The sequence below is a fragment of the Nanorana parkeri genome, unplaced genomic scaffold (assembly GCF_000935625.1).
Source record: "Nanorana parkeri isolate BGI_ZX_2015 unplaced genomic scaffold, ASM93562v1 scaffold97, whole genome shotgun sequence".
Classification (NCBI taxonomy): domain Eukaryota; kingdom Metazoa; phylum Chordata; class Amphibia; order Anura; family Dicroglossidae; genus Nanorana; species Nanorana parkeri.
The window spans coordinates 2,382,208-2,406,504 of record NW_017306365.1 but is presented as its reverse complement, the minus strand read 5'-3'; the positions used below and the strand labels follow the sequence as shown (position 1 = coordinate 2,406,504).

Sequence of the window (24,297 nt, the reverse complement as noted above, 5' to 3'; positions counted from 1 at the left end):
ATAAGCCAAAAGGTGGTCTTCTGATCATGACAAAGCAGCAATTAATATGTCTCTTTTTTTAGCCTTCCATGTGACCAGATCTTTGACAAAAAGAGTTCGGGAAAATGGGGTCTTCCACTTTTTTCCAATTATTTTGCACACCCCTTTGGGAGATGATATAGCAGCATGGATAGGCTTTGATCACCACGCTAAGTTAAACAAGTGTTTGGACCAAAACGTAACTTTTGGCTTTCAGTGAAAAATACTTCAAGGTCACGAATTCCATTTTTTTTCTGCTGTAAACTGACTTTTAATTACTTTACCTATCCACTTTCAAAGATTACTGGTTTCAAAGTTCATGGGGTAATTAAAGCACTTAGAGCAGCTTGCAAATAAAAATGTTTTACCCTTCAGACTAAACTGTTTTGCCTGTACAGCTTTCAGTCCTCTGTTTCTCTGCTTAGGCAGAGACAACTACATGGGCATTGCAGGTGACAAGATGGGGAGCCTTAACATGTTAACAAAGGGCCTGTGCAGACCTGCAAGATCTTTATGGGCTTTACATGTCACAAAGTAGCAGTTATCCCTAAAACAGCTGCCGAGTTGTTTTTATTAATCACATAAAAATTTTAAATGCAGTAGTTGTATCCTCAGGCTCTCTTATATTGTTGTTTGGGCCCTGTGTATTCCCCAGAGGAAGACAAAGTTAGGTCTGTGCTTGTTGGCCATTATTCACTATGAGCAAGCAGACAGACACCATAATCCCTTACTACGCTTGACCTTCTCTAAACCCCAAAATAGATTACAGTTTACCAGTCTTTGGATAGTTGTCTTTTTTTTTTCTTTCTCTCAACTTTCACCTGATAATACTGTAAATTACACACTTCCTGTCCTAGGGTGGCTATGCTCACTTCTATGTATCTGTTGAGGGAGCCATAGTTGCCACCAAGGCTGGACTTAACACATGTCTTCCTCTCCATCTCCATTACATGAAAGGTGAGCAATTGTTAACGGAAGGAATATAACATTGTTTATGCTTTCAGTTTAGCTCACAGGAAGTTATCAACTGGTTTTTTTTCTTCACTTGCTGAAAATATTGGCTTCCTGTGTGCTGAACTGAAATTTCCAACAATGTTATCAGCATTCCAAGTTCTCTACTGGGAACTACAGAAAACCTATATTATGGAGATGAAGAAAGTAGGGGGGTATTTGTTGTCCAAATCAGGATTGCAGCCTATAGTGACAATGCTCCTGTTGTATAGATACAGTGCGGTGAGTGAGTGGCACATCCTAGGACAGGAAGTGTTACCGGCAGGATCAACAGATGAAAATAAAGGGATGCCACCACATCATGACTGTTACGCTACAATATAATTTCTGTATTTGTGACACCTCCTTGAGATCTGGAAGGTGTAAATACTGCACAGTAATGCTGTGGCTGAGCAGATTGCAGCAAGCATTGTGTGTTACACATATTAGTTATCCATGCTGTGTTTGCGTAATGTGTGTTTCTTTTACAATCTTATTCTCCCCACCTTTTTAACTTTTTGCCAAAAGCCATATGTGAAAAAGCACAAGCAAACACCCAGGGAAGGGACGCTTGAAAAAACAGACATCCCCAACTTTCCTTAGCCGAGTTAATTCTATGTATCATCAGCCTGCTTTTAATTTACTATTGCTTCTTAATATAGTATATATACAAAATTATTTAAATAAACCCTATCTTTTTTGCTTCTATGTAAGGATGATGCAGATGTGAGTAATACAGAAGTTGAAAAAGAGCCTGAAGAACCAAAACAAGTGGCAGAAGAAGAAGCTTCCATAGGAGTAATAAATGAACCCAAACTACCAAAGCGATGTAGAATTGGTGGCTACCCCTGTAAACAGTGTGACCGTGTTCTAATGTCCATGCAAGGCTTGCGTTCCCATGAGAGGAGTCACTTGGCACTAGCAATGTTTACTCGAGAAGACAAATACAGCTGCCAGTTCTGCTCCTTTGTCTCTGCCTTCAGGCACAAGTAAGGATTCTGAGAAAAAAAACCTTTTCCATTTGATTCATGGGTGTATATTCTATTTACTTATGCACATATTAATATTCTCATCTCTGGCATTGTCCGGCGCTTAATGTTTTTAGACATTAATAGAGAAAGGTACTTAAGTGTTACTAGCCATTTTGGAAGTGTTTTATTCATTAAAGGACATGGGATCAGTAGGTATTCTGATACAATTGGGCTACACTGCCTCCTTCAGGGGGATTTAGACACTGGCAAACAAAGTAGGTGTTGGTCAGCCAGGTATAATCCCTCCTACTCTCACCATGCCTCAGTTTTTATCTAGTGTTCTAGAAGGATGGACATCTTTTCTCTACTTAGAAAACAATATCCCTTTTTTTTCCCAAGATACTTTTTCCTTTAATCAAGACTTTACCTTAATCAAAACTAGGTCAACATAACCTAGCAACAACCATAAGACTATAGATTCAGAATAAGGTTACAGTCTCAGTACACAAAGTTTTAGGTTAAGCATCAACTGCTTTCTGTACATATAATAGAATCAGCAAGGGATATGAGAACTCCAGGGTACTAAGCCAAATTACAAGTTACAATCATGAGGGATCAACAGTCGTAACAGAGGATACCCACGGACCTCATATGCGATCAAATCGCTGCGGGTTACCTTGCTGTTCATAGGTAAATTTATAAATGGGTAAGGATTGATCAACTAAACACTACCAGCAACTCCAAGAGGGAGCCCCAGGGCTACCCCACAATAGGAGAATGGCCTTTTGTGGCATAAAGCAAGAACAGCCAGATAAGGGCCTGAGCCCCAGAATCCAACATCAGCTCACCAAAGAGACCCAAGAGGCAAAAGGTGGGGTTACATATGTTGGGAAAACCCAATCCAGTCTCCATAAAAGAAGTAACTTCAGACCAAAAGGCACATGCTGTGCGATGGACATGAGCTATCATAGTAGCATATAAGGGAGAAAGAACAGACTTGTCCCAATTAACTTTAAAACCTGAATGTCTAATTGAAGCAGGGGAGCGATTAGGGTCAGATAAGTAAATATGTATCATCAGCATATAAGGAGATACGCTCCTCAGGAAAATCAGGAAAAACTTCTCACAGCCAACCTTGCAGAAAGGATTCAGAATGAGAACCTTCAGACTTCTCAGGGAATTCAACAAGGGGTAGGTTATTGCGTCTAGAGCCATTCTACAGATCATCCAACTTGGCTCTGCAAGCCGCAAGTTCCCTCTGCAGCCCAGCGGTATCTCTAGTAAAATGAGTGACTGTGTCTTACAATGTATTCATTCTGCCCTCCTTTTCAGTGACCTGCTCACTCAGACCCTGTAATCATGTTTTAGCAGAGAGAGATCAACATGTACCCCTTCAATCTGCAAAGCAAGGGACATTTTACAATAATGTATGGTCCCAATTAATTGTAGGAGACTAGGCTCAGCATTTATGGGCGAATCTTCGGGCGGGACCCTACCCCCCTCCGCCATAGCAGGGGCCTTAGCGTAAAAGGATTCCGAGGAGTAGCTATGTGGGATGCTGAGGGAGGCCTGTGGGGATTTTCCCGCGGGCCCCCTGTTGATGAGTCACCCCAGACTTCCCCCTGCGAGGTCATCTTACGTGCACCAGAGCGAGCAGGGTCCGGACGGTCTGTGCGGCCAGAGGACGAGTGTGGAGGAGGGGAAGCCGCATGATCGCCGCCATCTTGTGACCTATGGAAGCCTGCAGGCTTCTCAGTGGGAGACGGGCCCTTCTGATACCCTATTTTCCCCATCTCCATGGACGGAAGGTAGAGAAGAGGATTCTGACCAGCCAGGTGAAGAAACAGAGTGGGAGTGAGCAGTCAGGATAGGTGAAGGAGATCGAGGACCAGAGCTGCTGCGATCAGCGTCTGTCCATATCAGCAGCCAGGCCACGCCCCCAGCCATTGGACTTTACATACTTTTGGATACTGTTTTAATAGCCAAGTTTTCCAGGAACACAGCTGTGGTGTGCCCAGTCTCTGTTGGCTCTTATTGCCACATAGAGCTGAAAATCAGGAGCTACTACTCATTGGTACCTTTTTTCAGGCTACCATTATGTCCCTATTCCATCAGTTTCCACACAAATGGTTAAAGCGCTCTTGCAGATCTTTTAAATCAAGGAGTCATTGCCATGGTTCCATCAGCAGAAAGGTTTTAGGGATTTTACACTAACCTTTTTTTACTGTTTGAAATCCAAAGGGGTGCATTCGCCCCATCTTGGATCAGTAGGCTCTAAATGTCTTCATTCAAACTCAAAATTCCGCCTGGAATCACCAAGTCTGTTTAAAGCCTCCCGGCATCAAGGAGACTTGCATGTCCATATTTTTTCAGTGCATTGCTACCTTAATTTTGCTATGGGCAATCAATCGTCAGTTTTTAGCCCTCCCATTTGGCCTATTGTCCGCATCCCAAGTTTTAACCATGTTTATGCCCCTGTACTAGCTATACTACACTCCCAAAACCCACTTTCTGATAGGCTGGAAGCAGAGATTGCCAAAGGGTAATAGATCCTCCACTTGTGGTTACCCAGAAAAATGTATTTTTGTTTGGGAATGCATCCAGTGGCACGTTCTAGAGCACAATGAAGCAGGAATATAGAACAATGTATCTCCCTATGTACTCGCATGCCATGAAGTGCATTTAGATGGCAATGTTTAAATTTGCTGTGCACCTCCCATAATTGTAGGTGGAACTTACTCTTTCAAGGAGGATGATCTGTAACACATGGCCTTCCATGTTGATTGCCAAATTTGACTAATGTACAGGATTGGCACTAGAATTTGGGGACTGTGCAGGGCACAATAACAGCAGTTGAATAAGAATCACATTTATTCATTCAGTCTTTCAGGGAATTCACATCTTCAATTACAGCTATTCAGTATCTGACCTTGAATGTTATGGGCATATTGGGTCTAAAGCAACCTTCTTTGCCAGTAGATCAATGACTGTATGGACTCCTTAACCAATAAATCCCACCCTGATAAGATTACAAATGATCAATGCACAAAGGTCAATGCATCATAAAATGCCAACCACTGAGATATCTTGATATTGTTTGGAGAGCAACCGGACACCAGACACCTCTGCAATTATTACACTTCTTTAATGGCACAAGTTTATTTATGGATAATCTTTAGTTGTCCTCTCCTTGACCCTTAGAGGAAGGTTCAGGAACATATGGAGATACTGTAGCAGAGATCCTACTAGAGGCAATCTTGTATTTCTCACAAACCTTACATTAGTTATTATCAACAATTTTAATATGTGAGTTGATCCTAATAACTAGATCCTAATAACTAGATGCCTTTAGTCAAAATGCAACGCAAAAGTGTATTCATCTTTAAATATTTGTGCTAACCTCTGAGTAGAAACAAACTAAAATGTATGCTCCCTTTTACATGAAGCAAAAAGACAAAACTTGAAGCAAACAACAATGCACTTTTTTTTGTTTTTGTCAGAACTTGATGATGCATTATATTAAATTAGCATCACGGCAAAAGTGATGTTTACAATGATTTGTATATTAAACATAATCATTAAATGCATTTAGGCACTGTTGGAAATGGGGAGCTAAAAGTTTCCCATTCTTGTAATAAGGCTAAACTGAAAAAATATTATCAAATGCCCAATGCATAAATAATAAATTCATCACATACATACATTTTATTCAATACAAATAAATATAGGGGAATCTGAAATGCATCCAAACATAAAGCTAATACAGTAGTGCATGTAAATGTAAACACAGCAACAAATCGAATAAGGAATAAAAAAAAAAACTTTTTCCAGCCAAATTTTAGAAACCACTACTATGTTATGTGTTTTCATACCTAAAATAAATATTTATAGATGGATAGATATATCTATATAGATATCTATTTACCATTTTCTAGCTTTTTGTTTTGGAACATGTTTATCCATAGGACACTACAGGCAGCTCCTATTGCTTTTTGGATGGCATAGATTACCTAATGTTTTTTTCAGTGCCTTTAATATACAATGTACCACACAAGCCTTGAGCTCTTTAACCCTTTTTTTTAGGACAGACAAGTCCTGCACATTTAGTTTTAGTTTTTAAACTGATAATGGCAATCTGCCAGCACCTTATATACAGGGTTAATTATGGCAAACCTTATTCAACAAACCCTCCCTTAACGTGACAGTAGGGAGATGCAAAGTAAGATTTTTCAGCAAGTTAAAGGGCAAGCGTCAATTGTTAAATATTTAAACTAAATTTTAAATATTAAGTTATGCTATGTGAAGGGGAACATGTAACAAATATAAAACAGATGCTCTCTCAATTTGGCTGCAAAAATGTAAATACAATTAAACTAGTGCATCCCTGTATTAGTAAGCAATAAAGTAGGGTACCAGCCAAAGTTAGATTATGCATTTTCTGGGTTGTACTTACTTTGTCAGGAGCAGGGAAGTTAAGTGCCTCAGGATTTAATCAGAACTTAATCTGTCATATATAAAACTGCATTTATTTAAATTTGTTTCTTTCTCTCCCCCCCCCAGTCTGGATCGACACCTCCAGGAACACCATGGACATCACAAACCATTTAGGTGCAAACACTGCCCATTCAAATCTTCTTCAAATAGCCGTCTGAAAACACATATTGCAAAAGCACACGGAGGTGAGATTTTGGAATTCATTAGGTGCTATGTTCAGATGGTAGTTTTGCTGAGAACTATAAAACGTGATTTACATAAATATTGACAATTTTATTATTTTTCTTGTATAATTTTATCAGGTGAACATGCCTACAAATGCTCATTTTGCTCTGTATCAAAAATGACAATCAGTCAGTTAAAAGATCACTGTTTAAAGGTCCATGGAAAAACTCTTACGCTACCAAAATTTCGAACTATGGTTCCAATGAGCCCACGTGCCAAACAAAGATCACGGTTTGGGAAGGAAGGTCTAGAGGGTAAGTAGACCATTCTAAAGATAATCACCATGTTTGCCATTGATACTGAAACATACATTCTTTTTGCTTTTAATAAATTACTGTAACTGTAGGCACACCCCAGTGTATCAACACATGAAAGCAAGTGTTTTCTATACGATCTACACATGTAGTTCTTAGTGCATTGTGTCATTCTAGAGCAGACATTTTAAATACAAATCAAACAGTGGTCTATGTAATCCAATAAAAAGATGACCTCACTTTGGTAATTGACATTATAGTATTACCGCAACTTGCAATATTGTAGCGTTATAAAAATATTTTATCAAGTTTTTACCTGCAAAATCATAGACGTGTAGCCAGAGAACAGTCTGTGTTCTCTGGTATTACATCCGTGTTCTAGAGTAATATACTAAAAACCAAAGTTACACAGCAAACATTTTATTTGCACATTAACCTTTTGAACTGGAGCTAATGAGTTTATTTGTCCTTAAATTTGTGCCATGCATTTGCTGCAAAAAAAAAAAAAAGACTACATTTGAAAATGAAGTCGATTGCAGCATTTATGGAGAACATGCCCTCCTTAATCTGAATAGAGCATATTGACATCACGCTGCAATATTGGAAATAAAATAATTATGGGAAGCAAGTTGAAACCTTAGTGTAAAGTGAACCTGTATCCTTTTCAAACATCCAGTTATGGTTGGTAGAAATTGGGACACAGAGATTTGCTTCTTCATATGCCTGGATATTTGAAGTGAACACACATTTATGTCATATCACTTCACTGATCCTTGAAAAAAGATATTCTCATATTAGAATGAAGTTATTAAGGTAACAGTGCAAGCTAAAAAAAAATAGACAGAACAAGGTTCCTGGGCATTCTTTTTTTTTTTTTTACCCTAATTTTTCCCAAACCCAAAATGGGTAGCCTGTGAGCTCCAAACCCAGGTTATGCTTAGCATTGTCAAAAATGCTTCAGTTTAAGGCTAAAACGCAGGCACAACTATTTGCAATATAATCAATTCTCACACTGCTCCATAAGTCTAGAAGGTGCATGCATTCGATTTTTGGGGCAGGAGCTCCAACTGGCTACCAGTTAAAGTGAACCTTTTACCCCCTTTCACTTAAAATGACATCAGTATGCAGCTCTGCCCGTTGATATGTAATTATCTTACATGCATTAGTTAAACATATTTTTCCTTTACCTACAATTAGTGTTTCCACTTCCTGGTCCTCTTGGGCATTAGTGATGCAGCTTGTGCACAGTGTTGCATCCTGGGAAGGTTACATCACAGTTCAATGCTCATCTGTAATCTCACAAGATCTCAGGGAACGGCCTTTCCCTTACTAAAAATGGCCACTGTGAGAAGAATGGGGGAAAAAAGAAAAATAAGGTGTGCAAAGAATACAAAGCCAGCAATTATCTAGAAGTAACTGTTTGTAGCTTGTCATCACTAAACATTTCTAAAGATCTCTTTGTTGTCATTTCAAAGATATGGGCAAATTTCCTCTTTTAAGATGGGCATACTTAGCATGGACAGATTTCTGGGTGGATAAAAAAAAGGTGTGTGTGTGTGTATAATATATATCGTGCTAATAGGCAGGTAACAAGTTTACATAATGCAAACATTTAAGAGTCTACTGTATATCTGTCTGGAAAGCTCCTTCTCTGTTTGTCAGAAACGCTATAAAGATTTGTAAGCAAATGTATACATTCTTACTACAGCAGGTTAAACTATCTACCTCAAAGTATGACCATATTTTTCTTTTATAGAACCTATATATTCTGAGCCACCAGATGTCCAGCAGCAGCTCAATCATTATCAGTCAGCTGCTTTAGCCAAAAATAACAGCAATAATAGTCCTGTGCCTCTACCTGTGGTTACAATGGCACCAGAACATAAAGAAGATGCTATCCTGAAGTGTGAATTTTGTGACTTTTCCTCTGGGTACATTCAAAGCATTCGCCGTCACTACAGGGACAAACATGGAGGAAAGAAGCTGTTTAAGTGCAAAGACTGCTTCTTTTATACATGCTTCAAGTAAGAACAACTCACTGTGTTTCACTTACGTTTAACATTAGACAGACTGAAGTAGTCATTCTCAGAGTAAAGTTAGCCATATAAACATAGATTTCTCTTGTTCAGCCTGTGGGATAGGTTCGTCCTTCCACGCTAAACAATGTGGATGGAGGAATCTCCACTGCCGGCTGTTGTATTAAGGCAGCTGCAGCACCCATGGCTTTCTGAATACTTGAAAGGTAACTGATAGGATACAGTCACTGTTCAGCTGAAAATATTTCACCTGGCTCAGTCTATTAAATTCACTTTTGCCAGGACGGGTGCTGCAGACAGGGCAGATTTAGCAGGAAATCGAGACGTGTATGGCTAGATTAAGACTGTGCAAGATTGGCTAGGTTTGCTTTTATTGTCCTGTAAACACATCCCTTCTTCCTTACCAAGATGAGACTTATTCTGGAGGCTGTTTGTTGAGTGAATTAATGAATGTTCATCCCTCTGTGATATTATTATACAGGATTTATATAGCGCCAATAGTTTGCACAGCGCTTTACAATATAAGGAAGACATTACAGTCCCAATACAATTCAAGACAAGATGGTAAGGAGGGCCCTGCCCCTGAGGGCTTACATTCTAATGAAGTAATATGTGCATGGAGGTAGTACTAGAACTATAAATGGACAATGCACACTCAATTTGTTATACATTTGTTGCAAGCAGTTTTTTTTCTTTTATAATCTGGTGCTGAAACCACATTGGACACCTCCTCAAAGAAGTTTCCCACAAATTCACAGTAAATCACATAAGCCAGCAAACCAGAGAAAGATAGCTTTCAAATCTCACTGTTGTTTATATTTTTAAGCAGAAAGTATAAGACACTAAGTATAAACCTTATTATTTGCACTGGGACTTGACATGGACTATATTATCTGAACTGCATAGTAGTGGAAAGCTAGCTTATGTATGGCAAAGCATTTAGAACTTTGTGTGATTTCCTGTACAATGTGTATATTTATCTTACACTTTTTGCTTGAGAATATAAACTACTGTGAGATTTGAAAATTATCTTTCTCTGGTGTGCTGGCCTATTTGATACATTAGGTAGTACTATACAAACTCTGTTTCACTATAAACAGCAGAGCAATTTAACCTCTGGTAGATGAACAGCAAATGACAAAAACTTGTTGATCTTTTTTTAGAATGTATAATTGAAATCCGCAATGAGGACATGTTGATTATATATTATCTTAATTACAGCTTTATTTTTCTTTAACAGATCTGCTTTTACAATGCATGTTGAAGCAGGCCATTCAGCTGTTCCTCAGGAAGGGCCCAAAGACCTTAGATGTCCTCTCTGCCTGTATCATACCAAATATAAACACAATATGATAGATCATATTGTCCTGCATAGAGGTAAAGGCTTTATGTTGTGTTCTCGTTTGTTTCGTATTGTAAACTGCACTGCATGCAAACCGGGAGGCATTTGATCATTCCATAATGTGTGTCAAGTGCAGCAGTGGTAGCTCATGCAAATTTAACGGTGGTAGCTGCTATTATTACCTCGTATTTGTGTCCTCAGAGGTTCATTTTAAATAGACTGCATGTTTCAGAATTTGTTTCAATTAAAAGCATCGATCATGCCTTCAGTGGCATGATAAAATGTTGTTATTGCTTATTCAAGAATGATTATATTACAGAGATGTGAATAATTGACTTTTTTTTCTGTATGCGTTTGGAAGGAAACAGGATTATGAAATAGTTTATATTATACATATTAGGTTGTAGAATTAGTGGCGGCCATACACAGCCTGAATTTAGCTTGTAATGTAAGCATCCAGCTATGTAGGGTTCTAAGAACAAGGAAGACTTTCTATCACTAAAAGCACTGATATTTTCTATATTTAGTGTCATTGGGGGATATCGGAGAGCTATTTCTTGTTCATACATCATAGGACACACAGAGTTTATTCTGAAACAAATGGGTTATGCAGCTACCTTCCAGTGATTGGACACCGTCACATCAAAGCTGTAAGACAGCCCTGTATAACCCCTCCTACTCCCAGCCTGCCTCAGTATTTTGCTTTTGTTCATAGGTGTTGGATGCCTTCTCTCTGCTTTCGAAGTAGAAACATGCAAAAATGTGCTTCTCAAAGACCTCTAGCAAGTTTCCCAAAGCCCTTCGACCCTCCAGTTGTGGGTAAACTACAAATCCATCATGGAACTGTCAATGGGAGTCATGTCTGTGACTGTCAGGCTTGCAGTGCTTTATGGGATTTGTAGTTAAACAACTGGAGGGCTGAAGTTTGGCTAAACCTGCTGTAGAGGATGTCCATGTTTTTCAAGGGCCACATGGACAAGAGAGTATACATCCTCTTTTAAAGCCTTGTTTGCTCTTGCAGGCCCTGCTTTTCATCCTGCTGTTGCCACCATGAGCATGTGAAATACCTTATCTGTATGGTCAACATCTATGGCACCACTCCTAAACAGCTAGAACTTTTTTCCTGTGGCCCTGTGCTATTGTGTTGTTGGCCTAGCAGATATCTTTAGAAACATCTCCAGGATGAATCTCCTGTCTATTCACATGCAACAGTTCCTAAGGCTTAAGGCTAGGACTTAACAGTACCAATTTGTTGCCCTTACATTCAGCCTGTCCTCTGCACCTTGGATTTTCACCAAGGTGCTGGCTCCTGTTTTGATTCGGCTTCGATTTTAAGAAATCCCCATAGTGGGGTGTTTTGATAACCTCAGAGCGCAGTCGACACAAGCCTTATACTCCAACATTAATAGGATGATACAAACGCAGCAGAGCTTTGCATAGGTAAAAAATCTCAGAAGTTGACATTGGAACTGTCTGATCGCTTGGAGTACCTTAGTCTCCGTCCCCTGGAAAAGATTCAGTCTCTCTGCTCCCATACGCTAACTTTGGGGTACATGATTTGTGCAACCGTTTGCTTTTGCCTGAAGGTTCTGAACGTAATGGTGATCTCCATTTGAGGCAGTCCCATATGTTGAGTCTCACTCTGTGGCAGTGCAACTTAACTTTTTTGGCTGCATGGGAAAAACGGGCACCTCTCTTTTTCCCTGTCCAGCTTGACCAGGCTTGCCCTGGCATGGTGGGTCTCTAGCTCAGTACTGGAATTGAGAAAGGTTTGGTCTGAAAGGTGCTTATGATGGATACGAACCTGTCAAGCTGGGAAGCTGGAAAACATCTTGGTTCAAGGGACCTGCCTGTCTGAGCAATCTCCTATAAATCCTGTTTACAATCTATGGATGTGTTTGTTTTTCTTTTGATTGGATTAACTCTTTAGCCACTGTATCACTTATTTCAAAACCCCATCTTACAAGTAATTGAATCATACATTTTTTAATATGAATGTGCGGTGTTGACATTGACACTGCTTGACTGCATTTTCAGTGCTGCGTTCTTTGGAATTGCTGGTCATGCTCAGCACAATTTTTCTTCTTTCTACATGTTATTGCTCCTCAGTGTCAAACAAGCCTGAGATTTCTGGATGAGGATGATTCATACGTCTCAAGTATAGCCCTGTTTGTAGTCGGCTGCAGATTCTTGACAGAGCTGTGTAAGACAGTTCAGGGTGGGGACAGGTTTGCACTTCACTGGTTAACACATTTGGTTTCTTAAATAATCCTATTATAATGAATGTATTCATATAGAAACAGGAAATCCTTGGACTTGAAACAGTCCTTCCTGAAGTAACAAAGCTGTCTGTCACTACAGTGAATTCCATTAGACTTGTTACTTTGTTTTAGCATATTTCTCTGGAAGAAGGTGGAACAAGTTTCTACCACTTGTGAATCCATGCACACAATAAATACTGTTGCTCTTGTATCCCTGGAACACCCAAGAGACCAAGTTTAACACTGGCCTTATTTGACAACTCCTATGTTTTGTAGCTTACATGATCCCCAATTGAGGTTCAAGTCAGCCTGTCACAAAGCTAAGCATATGCTATAAAAAGCATGTTACCTTTGGTGAAATCATGTGTCAAAACAATCTGAAGCTGAAATGATATGTAAAGTTTGACCCTGTCCCAGCCTATCTATTAAACCACTTTATTGGTTGGTTGGTTGGTTAGTTAGTTCGTTTTATAACTATCTATTGGAAGGCTTGAGTGGGTGATGTAAGGCTCAACTTTTTGCTGCAACAGTCAAACGTTGAATATAAACTGATCTAGTTCTGCTGATTTTGTTTTGGCATGATGTTTTGACTGAAGGTAACCTCTGCTTATGCAATTTTTATGACACATCAGTATAAATTGGTAAACTGTAAACCGTCATGCTTTATACAGTAAGTGGTTTGGGGTTAATTCTTTTTTAATTTTTACATTTATAGACTGATGTTGAGCATGTAGATTGTACCTTTTATGGCAAATGTTTTCTGCATCTAAAGGTGAACATAGACTTTCCAGTATTTTGGATTTGGAAAACAATATTCGACATCTCTAAAGACAGTACACCAAAATATGCTCAAGTTCTTGAAAGTGTTGGAGTTTTTGGGCCAATAGGCAACTGTCTTTCTGTCTTAAAATGTGCCTCCTTGTAGAATAAGATTTCTATTTGCATACATAATTATTGGATAAGGAGTTGCATCACTGTAGTATTAGTGGCAATGGTGCCTGTTAAGTATGATATCGGAGGAGGGCATTAGGATGCCTGAATGACCAGAAGTTGGGTGTCCTCTTTTTTAAAGGGGCCTTGCATATGCTGGTGTAGTAATGACTGTAAAATTACACATATCTGATGAGCAGACATACCGTTTTGCAGAAACATTTGATGCAGGTGCTAGGAATCCTATGTATTCCAGTCTAGAAGCAGTTTAGCTTTTAGCTTTTTATCCATCCTCTCCTAGCCATTCTGATTTCTTCAACATTGTGAGATGTGCTGTACTGACATTTCTATGCCTCTGAAAAGTAACAGGTTTTATATTGACTATTGTAGAACTTCCTTAGTTTTTCTTTTATTCCTATGATACCATCTCATGTTGTTTACTCTTCTTTGTATTCTTAGCATACACGGCATGTCATAACCATAACACTGACAGCTTCTTAAGAATTATAGTTAATAATTAGCTGAAAATAAGTTCTTGGGGTTGGTTATACAATTCCTAAGATAGTCCTGTGTACATTACCATTTAGTTTTTGACCATTTTGTTGCTTGTAAATTTTAGCAAGAGGAGGAAGTCAAGCAGCTGATTCCATTATGATTCCCAAGTTAATATAGTTAAATTCTCCCAGGTGCAGTGTTGTCAAGGTGGATAAATGTTGCTGTGTTAACACGTGTTCATACACAGATAAAACCTTAGCAGGATCATAACTGTTCTGGTATCCTGATACTGCCCTTCAATTACTTCAAGATAATTTTTTTGTGACTCTATTTATCCAAATGTAGCTGTGTTAAAGTTAAAAAGTCTACTCCATTTACCATAATCTTAATTCTTGGTATTCCGTTGTGTCCAGAATACAGATAGCTACTTATAGCACAGTTGTTAAGTGGATTTGAGTTAAAGTGCTCCTGTGTCCAGACTATAGTCTTTAAAGTATTTGTATGTTCTTAACAAGGAGTAAAAGAGCTGTAAAAGAAGCCATTGCTTATGTCTGTAGCTGCAGGCACTGTGGAAAAATGAATCCTCAGATTTCACAACAAAGGCACTAAAATCGCAGCTTCCGTCCCCTAATTTTGTATCAAAGCAGTGACTTGGCAGCCTGCTAAGTTTCTAATGTAAACAAACCCCAAGTTCTGTAACCTATTTGAAATCAACTGAAACCCAACTTCAGAGTGTCTGTTGTGACCTTTGAGGATGCATAACTCCAAAGTACCTACAGTTATAGTGCTCAGAGAGGGCTTGTTTTAAAGCTATTTTACTGGAAATACTATATCCGAACTCTGGGCACAGGTGCAATTTCAATTGAAAAATATTGAGTTTTGGGGGAAAAATACTAGCCTAGAGTGAGGCTTTTATATATTAAAGTCTGATAATGTCAATCCAATGCAATATTCACACAAAACAACCAAAAAAAATCCTGCTGTCCTTGTCCTTTTAGGGGTGGTGTCAAATCGTTTTTATGGTGCAGGTGGGCCGGCCGCCAGTACCATGAAAACACATTATGCTAGTTCAAAGCAGGCGGCACCCAGGACCACCCTCAGCATTTAGATAGGACAATGGTCTGTCTCTGTCCACACCTACTCCACCTACTGTCCTCTGTCGTGCTGTAATGGAGATTGGAAAGTAGGACTCTGATTTCAAAGGGGGGTTCTGACTTGAAAGATTGGAATTTTGATGTAAAGGGGGGGGGTCTCCTAATGTATAGGAGGACTCTGATGTGAAAGGGGGAACCCATGTCATTTTTTTTTAACATTGTTGCCCCTTAAAATCAGTACCAGACCCATACCTAGAATAAGGGTCTGGTATGGATTTAGGGAAGGACACACATTTTGTACATTTCATTTATTTACATTTTAGACTGGGTGGGTGCCTCTAGATTTTGCATATGTTTAAAGTATGCTATGACTGAAAAAAGGTTGGGAAATGCTGTTCTAGACTCACTCAGAGATAAATAGCACACAGATTGTGTGTGTGTGTGTGTGTGTGTGTGTGTGTTTTGCATACACAAGCACATTGCTGGATGAATAGTTTTATAGATTTGGTTTTCTAGTAACTTCCTGCCGCGAAACACCTGCACATTGGGCCAATAGTGAAATAATTAGTGGTCACCCAGATGTTTTTTGGTTTTAGTTGTGTTCATGCAAAGCTTTGGTTGGTTGTTTTTCAGTAACCAGCCAGCATATTTGCAGTTTATTGTAGAGAACTATTAAAATGCATTTTCCCATAAAATAATTAAGTATGGCATTTGCAATTATTATACAATGATTTTTATACAATTTTCATTGCTGCTTTCTTAATACTCCTAAATAATGCATACTAGGCAGCTGTGAAATTTGAATGAATAATAGTTTTTTCTCCTTGAAAAATTGAGGATCAGAGACAATTCAGTACTTTTTGGAAGAATCTTCTTTAGAATGCCTTTACTTGACCATTTCAGGCCAAGTACCTTAAACATCCCTGTAAATATCATCCAGAACATCTGATGTATTTTTTGAGATCTGGGGAGAAAAGGGGTAACCCTCTACATAACAGTGAGGTATTACTCACCAGTACTTACCAGCATGCAACAGACTGCTGTTGCTGTGATCTGTTGCTGCAGAGCAGATATGGATTCATTCTACAATGCTCCAAGATAACTGCTGGAGCTCTCCCATTCACCAGACCAGATCAAATATGTAGACCTAACCTCTAACTTTCCTGGATGCCTAGAGGTTCTGGTCAGGCATTTAAAAATTATTGAAGCCAGTGGGTCAGCCTAACAGACAGGCATCCAGCATTTCCGGGAGCTGCCATATTATTATTAAGATGGGTTTAATACACTGATTTTAGTCCCCTAGTGTTTGTGTTTTCCATGTAAAACAAACACTTTCTATTTCTATATAATGAAACAAATTAGAAAATAACTTTTATCAAAGGAATAGGAAGAAATAGGATGTGTTATAACAGAAAGGTCTACTTTCTATTAGGCTAGAGATGGGTGAGCTGTCATTTCGATTTGAGCTATTGATCTGGAACAAGTTTGGAGCTAGTGAACTGTGCTTAAACCTGATTTGCACATATTTGTTCCATCTCAGTGGCCTACCAGTTAGGGAAAGAAAAAAAAAGGATGATGGCCCCAAAAGCTGCACCTTCTTAAAATGAGTCTTCATTATCAGCTTTCATATTTTATGTCCTTACAGATTCCTCTTTAGTATTGTTTGGAATTTCAAGCACTGTTCTTTGCTGTAACTAATATGTAGGGTTACCCCTTCTTTCTCCCCAGATCTCCAAAAAATACATCCGATGCATCTACAATTCTGCAAATCTGGTTATTCTGGTCAACCGTTTTTGTTTTGTTTTTATTTTTATTTGTAGCATGTTTTGGATAACGCCCATTTCTCTTTCATCCATTGAGGGACACAGCCTACTAATTAAGCAGCCTAAGGTTATAGATACCTACATAGAAACTGAAGGCCAGTCCCCTTAAGGCTATAACCCCTCCCACCAGTGAAGCATATTTCCTAGTCACCATTATTATTATTATTATTATTATACAAGATTTATATAGCGCCAACAGTTTGCGCTTTACAATATAGGGAAGACATTACAATCACAATACAAATCAAGACAAGATGGTAAGGAGGGCCCTGCCCCTGAGGGCTTACAGTCTACTAACCAGGCTCCCTGGTCCAGGATTATGCTGGAAAGGATCATGGCATTGTACTTCCTATTTGACTGCAACAATCACAGAACCCCCATTCTTTCCAGCGTCTCTGACATTCATTTTTTTTCCTCCTTTGGATGGAGTTCACAGAAAGGGATTTTATTTTTCATTTTGGTCTTTTAAACTTATTTTATTCTCAGTGTTGGATCAGACATGTATGTGTTGTGCTGAAACTGTCAGGATTTCCTTGCTGACTTTTTGGTTTAAAGTTCTTGTATCAACATTTGCTGAAGCAATGTGCAGTAGAAACCTGTTTCTCAATAAATACCAGTTCCAAGAAGACAAACTGCAAAATAAAGCTGAAAGGAGGAGGTGGAGTCCCTTGCTGTGGATACTTCACCTCTTTGGGCCCATGAACTAGAGATGGAGTCTGGGTATTTAGGAACAGTGTAATCACCAAAATATCTTTTTAGTGAATAATAGTTGCCATTTGCACATGCATATAAGACATGTTTGTGAAATTCTGGTAGCCAGGGTACTGCTTACAGTGGGAATATAATAGACTGTAAACAAAAAATTTCTTAGCCTGTTGCAGATTGTGAGGTGGCTCAAGTATGTCTTCTGTGTCCCATAGATGCTTTGATCATCACACAGTGCTGTATCTGATGACAGTCAACACAACAGATGTTTATTTATCTTGCAAAATGTGTTCCTTTCTAACAAAAAATAACTGCATAAAAACGGTCCAGTAAAAGCTAGCTGGTTAGTTAACGTGCCCTTTGCCTAAATGACAACACTATATATTTTTTTTATTTTTTTTCATTATTCTATTAAATGTCTTCGTTCAATATAAAAAAAAAAAATCTTATGATTGCCGTTTTTTTTCTTCTAGAAGAGAGAGTGGTCCCCATCGAAGTTTGTCGCTCCAAATTATCAAAACAACTGCAGGGAGTTGTGTTTCGCTGTGACAAATGTACTTTTACCTGCTCCAGTGATGAGAACCTTCAGCAGCACATTGAGAAGCACAATGAACTCAGGCCCTACAAATGCCAGCTATGTTATTATGAAACTAAGCAAAATGAGGAACTAGATAGTCATCTTAGGGAGGAACATAAGGTATGCTTTACTTTACTTCAAGTGTTGATTTAAAAAATAAATGTATTTAAACCTATATAATCTACATTGTGTTTTCTGTGAGTACATACTGTATGTTAGATTACATGCATTACAATATACACGCTTTGGCTTTTGTTAATGTGCTTTTATTGTCACTCTCTGTAAGTTTGTTGGTTTTCCCAGGCTGATTACAAATATTTCAATATCTGGTTGGCCTATACTGTAGTTAGACTTAGTATTGCTTAGCTGCTAGTGCAACATTCTCTATAGGGACCCTGTGAGAAGGATTTACATATAATGAATATTAAAGTACAATTTTATAATTTAAAATTTTGTGTGCCATTAAGACATGATTTTTAACATTTCCAATTAATCATACTCGTATTATTATGCAATAACAGTACGCAGGTAGATCCCACAGTTTTACTGAATATAGTTTGTGGTTACAGAATTATAGCTGTCAATATTGGTTGCATCTGCAGTGATCATCTTATTCGCAGATAGTGTGCAGTAGTACTCTTGAGACACTTTCTGATGTTCTGCAGAAAGAAGTGCCAATACTAGCTGTCAATCAAATTTTTTGTTTCTCTACCTTAGGTTTGCCGCAATTTTGAGCTTGTTGGGCTAGTTAATTTGGATCAATTGGAACAAATGAAAGATAAACCTGAAGCGTCAAGCAGTGATGAAGAAGAGACTGTTAAGATTGAAGGTTGGTAATTGTTTGAACAATAATTTAATAATGACGGTTCTGTGTAGAATATATTTACAAATCAACTGTAACTTGTTCATGGCTTGCGTTCTGTATAAAGATTGACTGTAAAGTGTAATTGAATCAGTGGAGTTGTTAAAGAAGCCAAACAAGAGTTAAAAACATTCTTCGCAGTTTACTTTCTTTCGAGACTGTGAGCCCCAAGACATCATGGTGCTGCCATGTTGGGAGAGAAATCTGGCTGGGTTTAACTATGATAGAAAAAGTCTGTATATTTGATGGTATTTAATTTATTTATAAACTGTCCACAATTTGACTTTGTGTTAAAAAAATAAATAAGCTACCATTTTGTGGGTATTATGTTCATGGCAACAGTTTAACTTGAGCTACAGAGTATTTCACAAACTTATCAAATCTTCTCTGACAAGTGTGGGGTGGGGAGGAAGTGCATGGAGGCTTCTAATGGCTTCTTACTAGCAGGGGAGGAAAAGCAATCAGTAGCAGTTTTCCTTTTGAACAGTGACCAGCCAGTAGGCTTAGTGGCCACTTACAGATGTGAGCTTGGGTGACTGTCATCTCCTGTGTATGTACTGTACATGTACACTTTTCTGAGTCAACAAGGGGATATGCTTAAATGTAGTAAAAATTTAGTGTCATTAAACTGTATAGAAGATTGAAATTTTAGCAAACAGTAACAGTTGCTCAACTGTTATAATAACTGTTTCTTTATTTAGTTACCATGCCAGTTCCTGATGTCACGGTTGCTTCTGAAGAAAAGCGTTTCCCTTGTGAATTCTGTGGAAGAACCTTTGCACTTAGAACTGAATGGGAAAAGCATGTTTTAAGGCATGGCATGTAAGTTGAGAGATTGTCGGAAACCTATTGACCACACAGTATTGTTTAAAAAAAAAAAAAAAATGAATTAATTAATGACATTTAAATTAATTGGGTGTTCCAGGTTTCATGTGTAATATCTCAGAGGAGCTGGACCAGTCCTTGCTTTTTTAGATATTAGTCACAGTAGCACCCTCGAAAGAGTGGTGGTCTTGCATGTCTTGGTGAACATAGTATGCCCATTGCAAGGTTAAAGCTCATATTATGGCACTGATATAATGGCATTATGTCAGGTTTTTCTCACAGAATATCTAATTTTGCATATACAAAGGGGATTTGTGTAGAAGTAGAATACCATAAATAGAAGCTCTCCGTAGGTAAACATGGGAACTGCCATTGTAGTTTCTTTAAAGCCCATTTCCACCTTTTTGGAAAAGGTATTTTTTTTAAACATATGCCATCTATGTACACCAAGGGGTATATTCACTAAGCTGCCATTCGGCTATTCACTTCAGGCCGGTACAGCTGAAATCAGCCGTACATCGTGTGGCTTCGGGTCGGCCGACCATGCGGCCGACCCGAAGTGCAGAAGGAGTTCGACTCAGCCGATCCAACATCTGGATCGGCTAGGCCGAACCTCCGACAGGCTTCTCGCTGCTGTTCGTTCTATTCTTATAGATGCCGAACAGCAGTGAGTAAATAGCCGAATCCCGCTGAGCGGCATTCGGCTCGGCTGTTCTGCTTGGTCCCTCCGTGGGACCGAGCAGAACAGAAAAATAGTTTAAAAAGTGTAGGTGAAGCAGGCGTATGCAGTTGATGTATATGAAAACAGAAACTTAAATTTTTTTGTTAGTTTTCCTGTTCATATCCATATGGAAATGTCTGTGCTGTGCAAGCAATGTGAAAATATCCCCCCCTCCCTTGGACAGTGTATTGTGTGTAAAGGCCAAACTAGTGTTTACTGATCATGTTACAATGGGTGACAGGGAATGGGCAGCTGATTACAGTCTGAGACCCTGGTGTCTGACTGAATTTCCCGCTCAGAAAATTTTAAATTTTTAGGCTTCAGGCCTAATAAAACTTTCATTAAAAAATGAAGAAAGCCTTGCAATGTGAGTCATGAAAATGTGCACGTGTGTGTAATATGATAGATAGATATATATATATATATCTATCTATCATATTAATCATATATCATATATCACTGCACCTCTTCATTACCACAATAAATGTAAATCACTTACAAAGGTGGAAATAGACTTTAAGGTTCATGCTTCAGGGCTATCATCTTAATTCTCGCTTTAGTACAGGCCAACTAATATGCCCATATTTCTTCCAAGTTTGTGATTTAATACTAAAGCAAGGCTAAAGATTATGGCCCCAGTGGTTTAACCTCCAGAAACAAGTAATAAATAGCACTTCCCATCTTTATTTAGTTAGTCAGGTTGAAAAAAATTTCAACAAATAGAGGGAAAAAAAAGATAAATACATAGAAAACTTTCATAAACCGATCCCTATACCCACAGTTGATCCAGAGGAATGCAAAGCATGGGCCAATTTGCTCCAAAAGGGGAAAAAACACTTCTTCACAATTCTCTAAAGGCATACGGATATTCCCTGGATCATCAAAAACATCTGGTGTTCTATTCTGTAAATTTAGGAATGTATCCAGCTTTTTTTTAAAAAAAACAAAACAAAAAAACAATGAGCTGGTTAAAACTAGCTCCTGAGGGAACATTTTCCACACTTTCACAGCTCTTACTGTGAACAAGCCTTTCTTTTATGTGGAGGGAAAACTCCAGATGCAGAGAGCGCCCCCTTGTCCTTTAGCAGTGACCTTTAAAGTGAATAATTTGGCACCAAGTTCACTATATTGACCTTTATGTATTTCTACATGGTGATCATACCCCCTCCCCTTCCCCATTATCAAGGTAGAATAGATTCAGTTTAGCTAATCTTTCCTCATAGCCAAGATCCTCTATGCCTCTTAATGGTTTTTGTCCTCTTTTGCACCCTTCTCTCTTCAGTTCCACAATATCCTTTTAATGAAATAGTGGCAACAACTGTTTGGGGGTCAGTTTTATTCTAATAGTTTTTTCGTATGTGTTTAAACTGTTTTACAGCTGCCTTTGCAAAATCTATATACAATGTTTTACACATAAACTTTTACTACATAGCAAAGGATTCCCAGAGCACCAGGATAGCTAAAGAGACAGTACAGCAGTAGATGCCTGCCTTCCATCTCACTTTTTGTCTGATTTATCAGTTCAGTCGAAGAGTTCAGTCTGAAGTTTTAAAGGATGAGTTGCTGAGATGAGTCATTTCAGCTTTAGCTAATGAGTTCTATAAACAGGTTTTACAGGAGTCAAAGCCTAGAAAACAATATATAATAGAAATGTAGACGTGTAAAAGTTTTTTAGTCCTGACCATATTATAGAAATTCCTGTACAAAACAATGAAACAGTTCCTTTAACATTTTTAAAGTGGAATAGTAAAACAAAATGAATGTGACATACCCAGGAGACCAGCAGTGTATTAAAGTTGACTGGTCACAAGCCTAATGCAGCATCTGTAGCGTTCATAAGCACACAATGGTGGGAATTTATCAAAACTGGAGCAGTTGCCCATAGCAACCAATCCACTTCTCTCCTAGGTTTTTTCAGTTAAGCTGATTGGTTGCCATGGGCAACTGCTCCAGATTTGATAAATTCTCCTCCAAGGTCTGTAGACCTTGGAGGTCTATCATTTCTTTACAAAAAAAAGGAGTCTATATTCCTGACTGTTGGAAGTTGTCGCTGTCCAACTTAGAAGCTGGCTACTACTTCAAAGGCAGTCCCCTCTCCTTGTAGTGATACTGAAAATCTAGTTCTCTGCCCTGGAATGAGCATGCAGTTTATGAATTGGCAATCAGGGCCGTCTTTAATATTGATTGGACACTGGGCAAACATTTTCTTTGGCCACTACCCCCACGGTAAGTCGCACGACATCTTCCTCCTGCAGAGCAGATAGGAGAAGATGTCCGAGGGTACTCCTGATGATTTTGTTTATTCTACAGGACTGTTGTTGGAAATACAAAGGATAATGAAGAAAACAGAAAGCCAAGAGATCACGTCGGGGACACTTATGATGAAGCGAAGCAAGCAGAGGAAATAGTTGACACTTCCCAGCAAACAAATATATCACATAACACATATCTGAAGGACCTTGTGGTGACCAAAATGGAGTAATTGTTTCAGAAGACGGAACACAAAGTTGCTTGAACACTGACACAGTTGAGGAGAGGGTAGAAAGCTGCTTTTTTAGGACTTGTAGCGTCTTCTATTTTTCAAGCACTGATACTCATACGAGTGTGTATAAAGTTCATTTATTTAAATGAGGAACTGAGTCAAGAAATTACTTCACTACATCTTTTCTTCTCATTTGTTAATATAAATTTTGATTGACGGACTAATGGAACTTTTGCTTCATAACACAGACTTTCTGGTGCAAACTTTCTGCTAAGAATGACTGATACTGCATGGCAGTACTTTTAAAAAGCACCACTTTTTGGACAATTTTTTAACACGTGCTTTCCTTACTGTTGCATTTACTCTAGAGATGAGAAGTAAAATGTAAATTTGTTTTCTTTAATTACATTGGTCACTATACTTCTAGTACCTCAAAAAAAAAAAAAAGTTCCAAGGGAGTCCTCTGCATTTACCCAAGCTGCTTTTCCAAGCGGATGAATGTCAGGAAAGCTTGCTAAAATAGTGAACAAAATGAACTAAATGTGTGGAAAAGACGCACAATATTATTCTTGAAGATCCTTTTGTGGGCTTTGTCTTAAATACTGTGATTTTTTTTTTTTCTAAGTTTTAATAAACTAAAAATTGAAAACCTAGAATACAAGGTATCTATTTGTAAACGGATGTACAAACGCTTTTTTTCTTAAAGATTAATTTAGGAATTCCGATTTTTCATCCTGTTTATTATATACTGCAGTAGACAAATGCAACAGGATTCGGATTTTTTTGACAGGAGGAGGCTGTGGTTAAGACTGTAGTAATAATGTTTACCATTTTGTTTTTTATTTCTATTCAGCCAAATAGGGCTTTCAGTATACTAATCTGCAAATAAGGCACTTTTCATGGCTATTTGGTTTGATATGGCCCATACACATTTAAAGAAGGGCAGATATTTGAACATTATCTTATAACAGAAAGATCCTCCATCCTACACTGTATGCCTGCCTGAATCCTAGGAGTCAATGTGTGCCATCCAAGCCCCAGTAATAAAGTGGGCCAATAGCCTTTTTTACCCTTTTGAGTTAATTGTCTAGTCATACAATCCAGAAGAAATCTTGTGGTTTCCACTCATCCTCCAATACCTAAGTGTATGTGTACAGGGGTTTTCCATGTGTCAGCATGACAAACAAAAGTA

General features: G+C 38.4%; 1 protein-coding gene across 1 annotated transcript in view; it reads left to right on the top strand.

The window, feature by feature from the left end:
• ZNF462 (zinc finger protein 462) overlaps window positions 1–23,154 on the top strand; it is a 37,315-nt gene extending 14,161 nt beyond the window's left edge. The window contains exons 4-12 of the mRNA XM_018552809.1: window positions 1,723–1,997; window positions 6,540–6,658; window positions 6,776–6,952; window positions 8,709–8,976; window positions 10,229–10,365; window positions 18,112–18,335; window positions 18,933–19,044; window positions 19,779–19,899; window positions 22,934–23,154. Coding sequence (XP_018408311.1) covers window positions 1,723–1,997; window positions 6,540–6,658; window positions 6,776–6,952; window positions 8,709–8,976; window positions 10,229–10,365; window positions 18,112–18,335; window positions 18,933–19,044; window positions 19,779–19,899; window positions 22,934–23,105 — 1,605 coding nt within the window. The 3' untranslated portion in view covers window positions 23,106–23,154. The remainder of the gene's footprint in view (window positions 1–1,722; window positions 1,998–6,539; window positions 6,659–6,775; window positions 6,953–8,708; window positions 8,977–10,228; window positions 10,366–18,111; window positions 18,336–18,932; window positions 19,045–19,778; window positions 19,900–22,933) is intronic.
• Window positions 23,155–24,297: the final 1,143 nt, after the last annotated feature.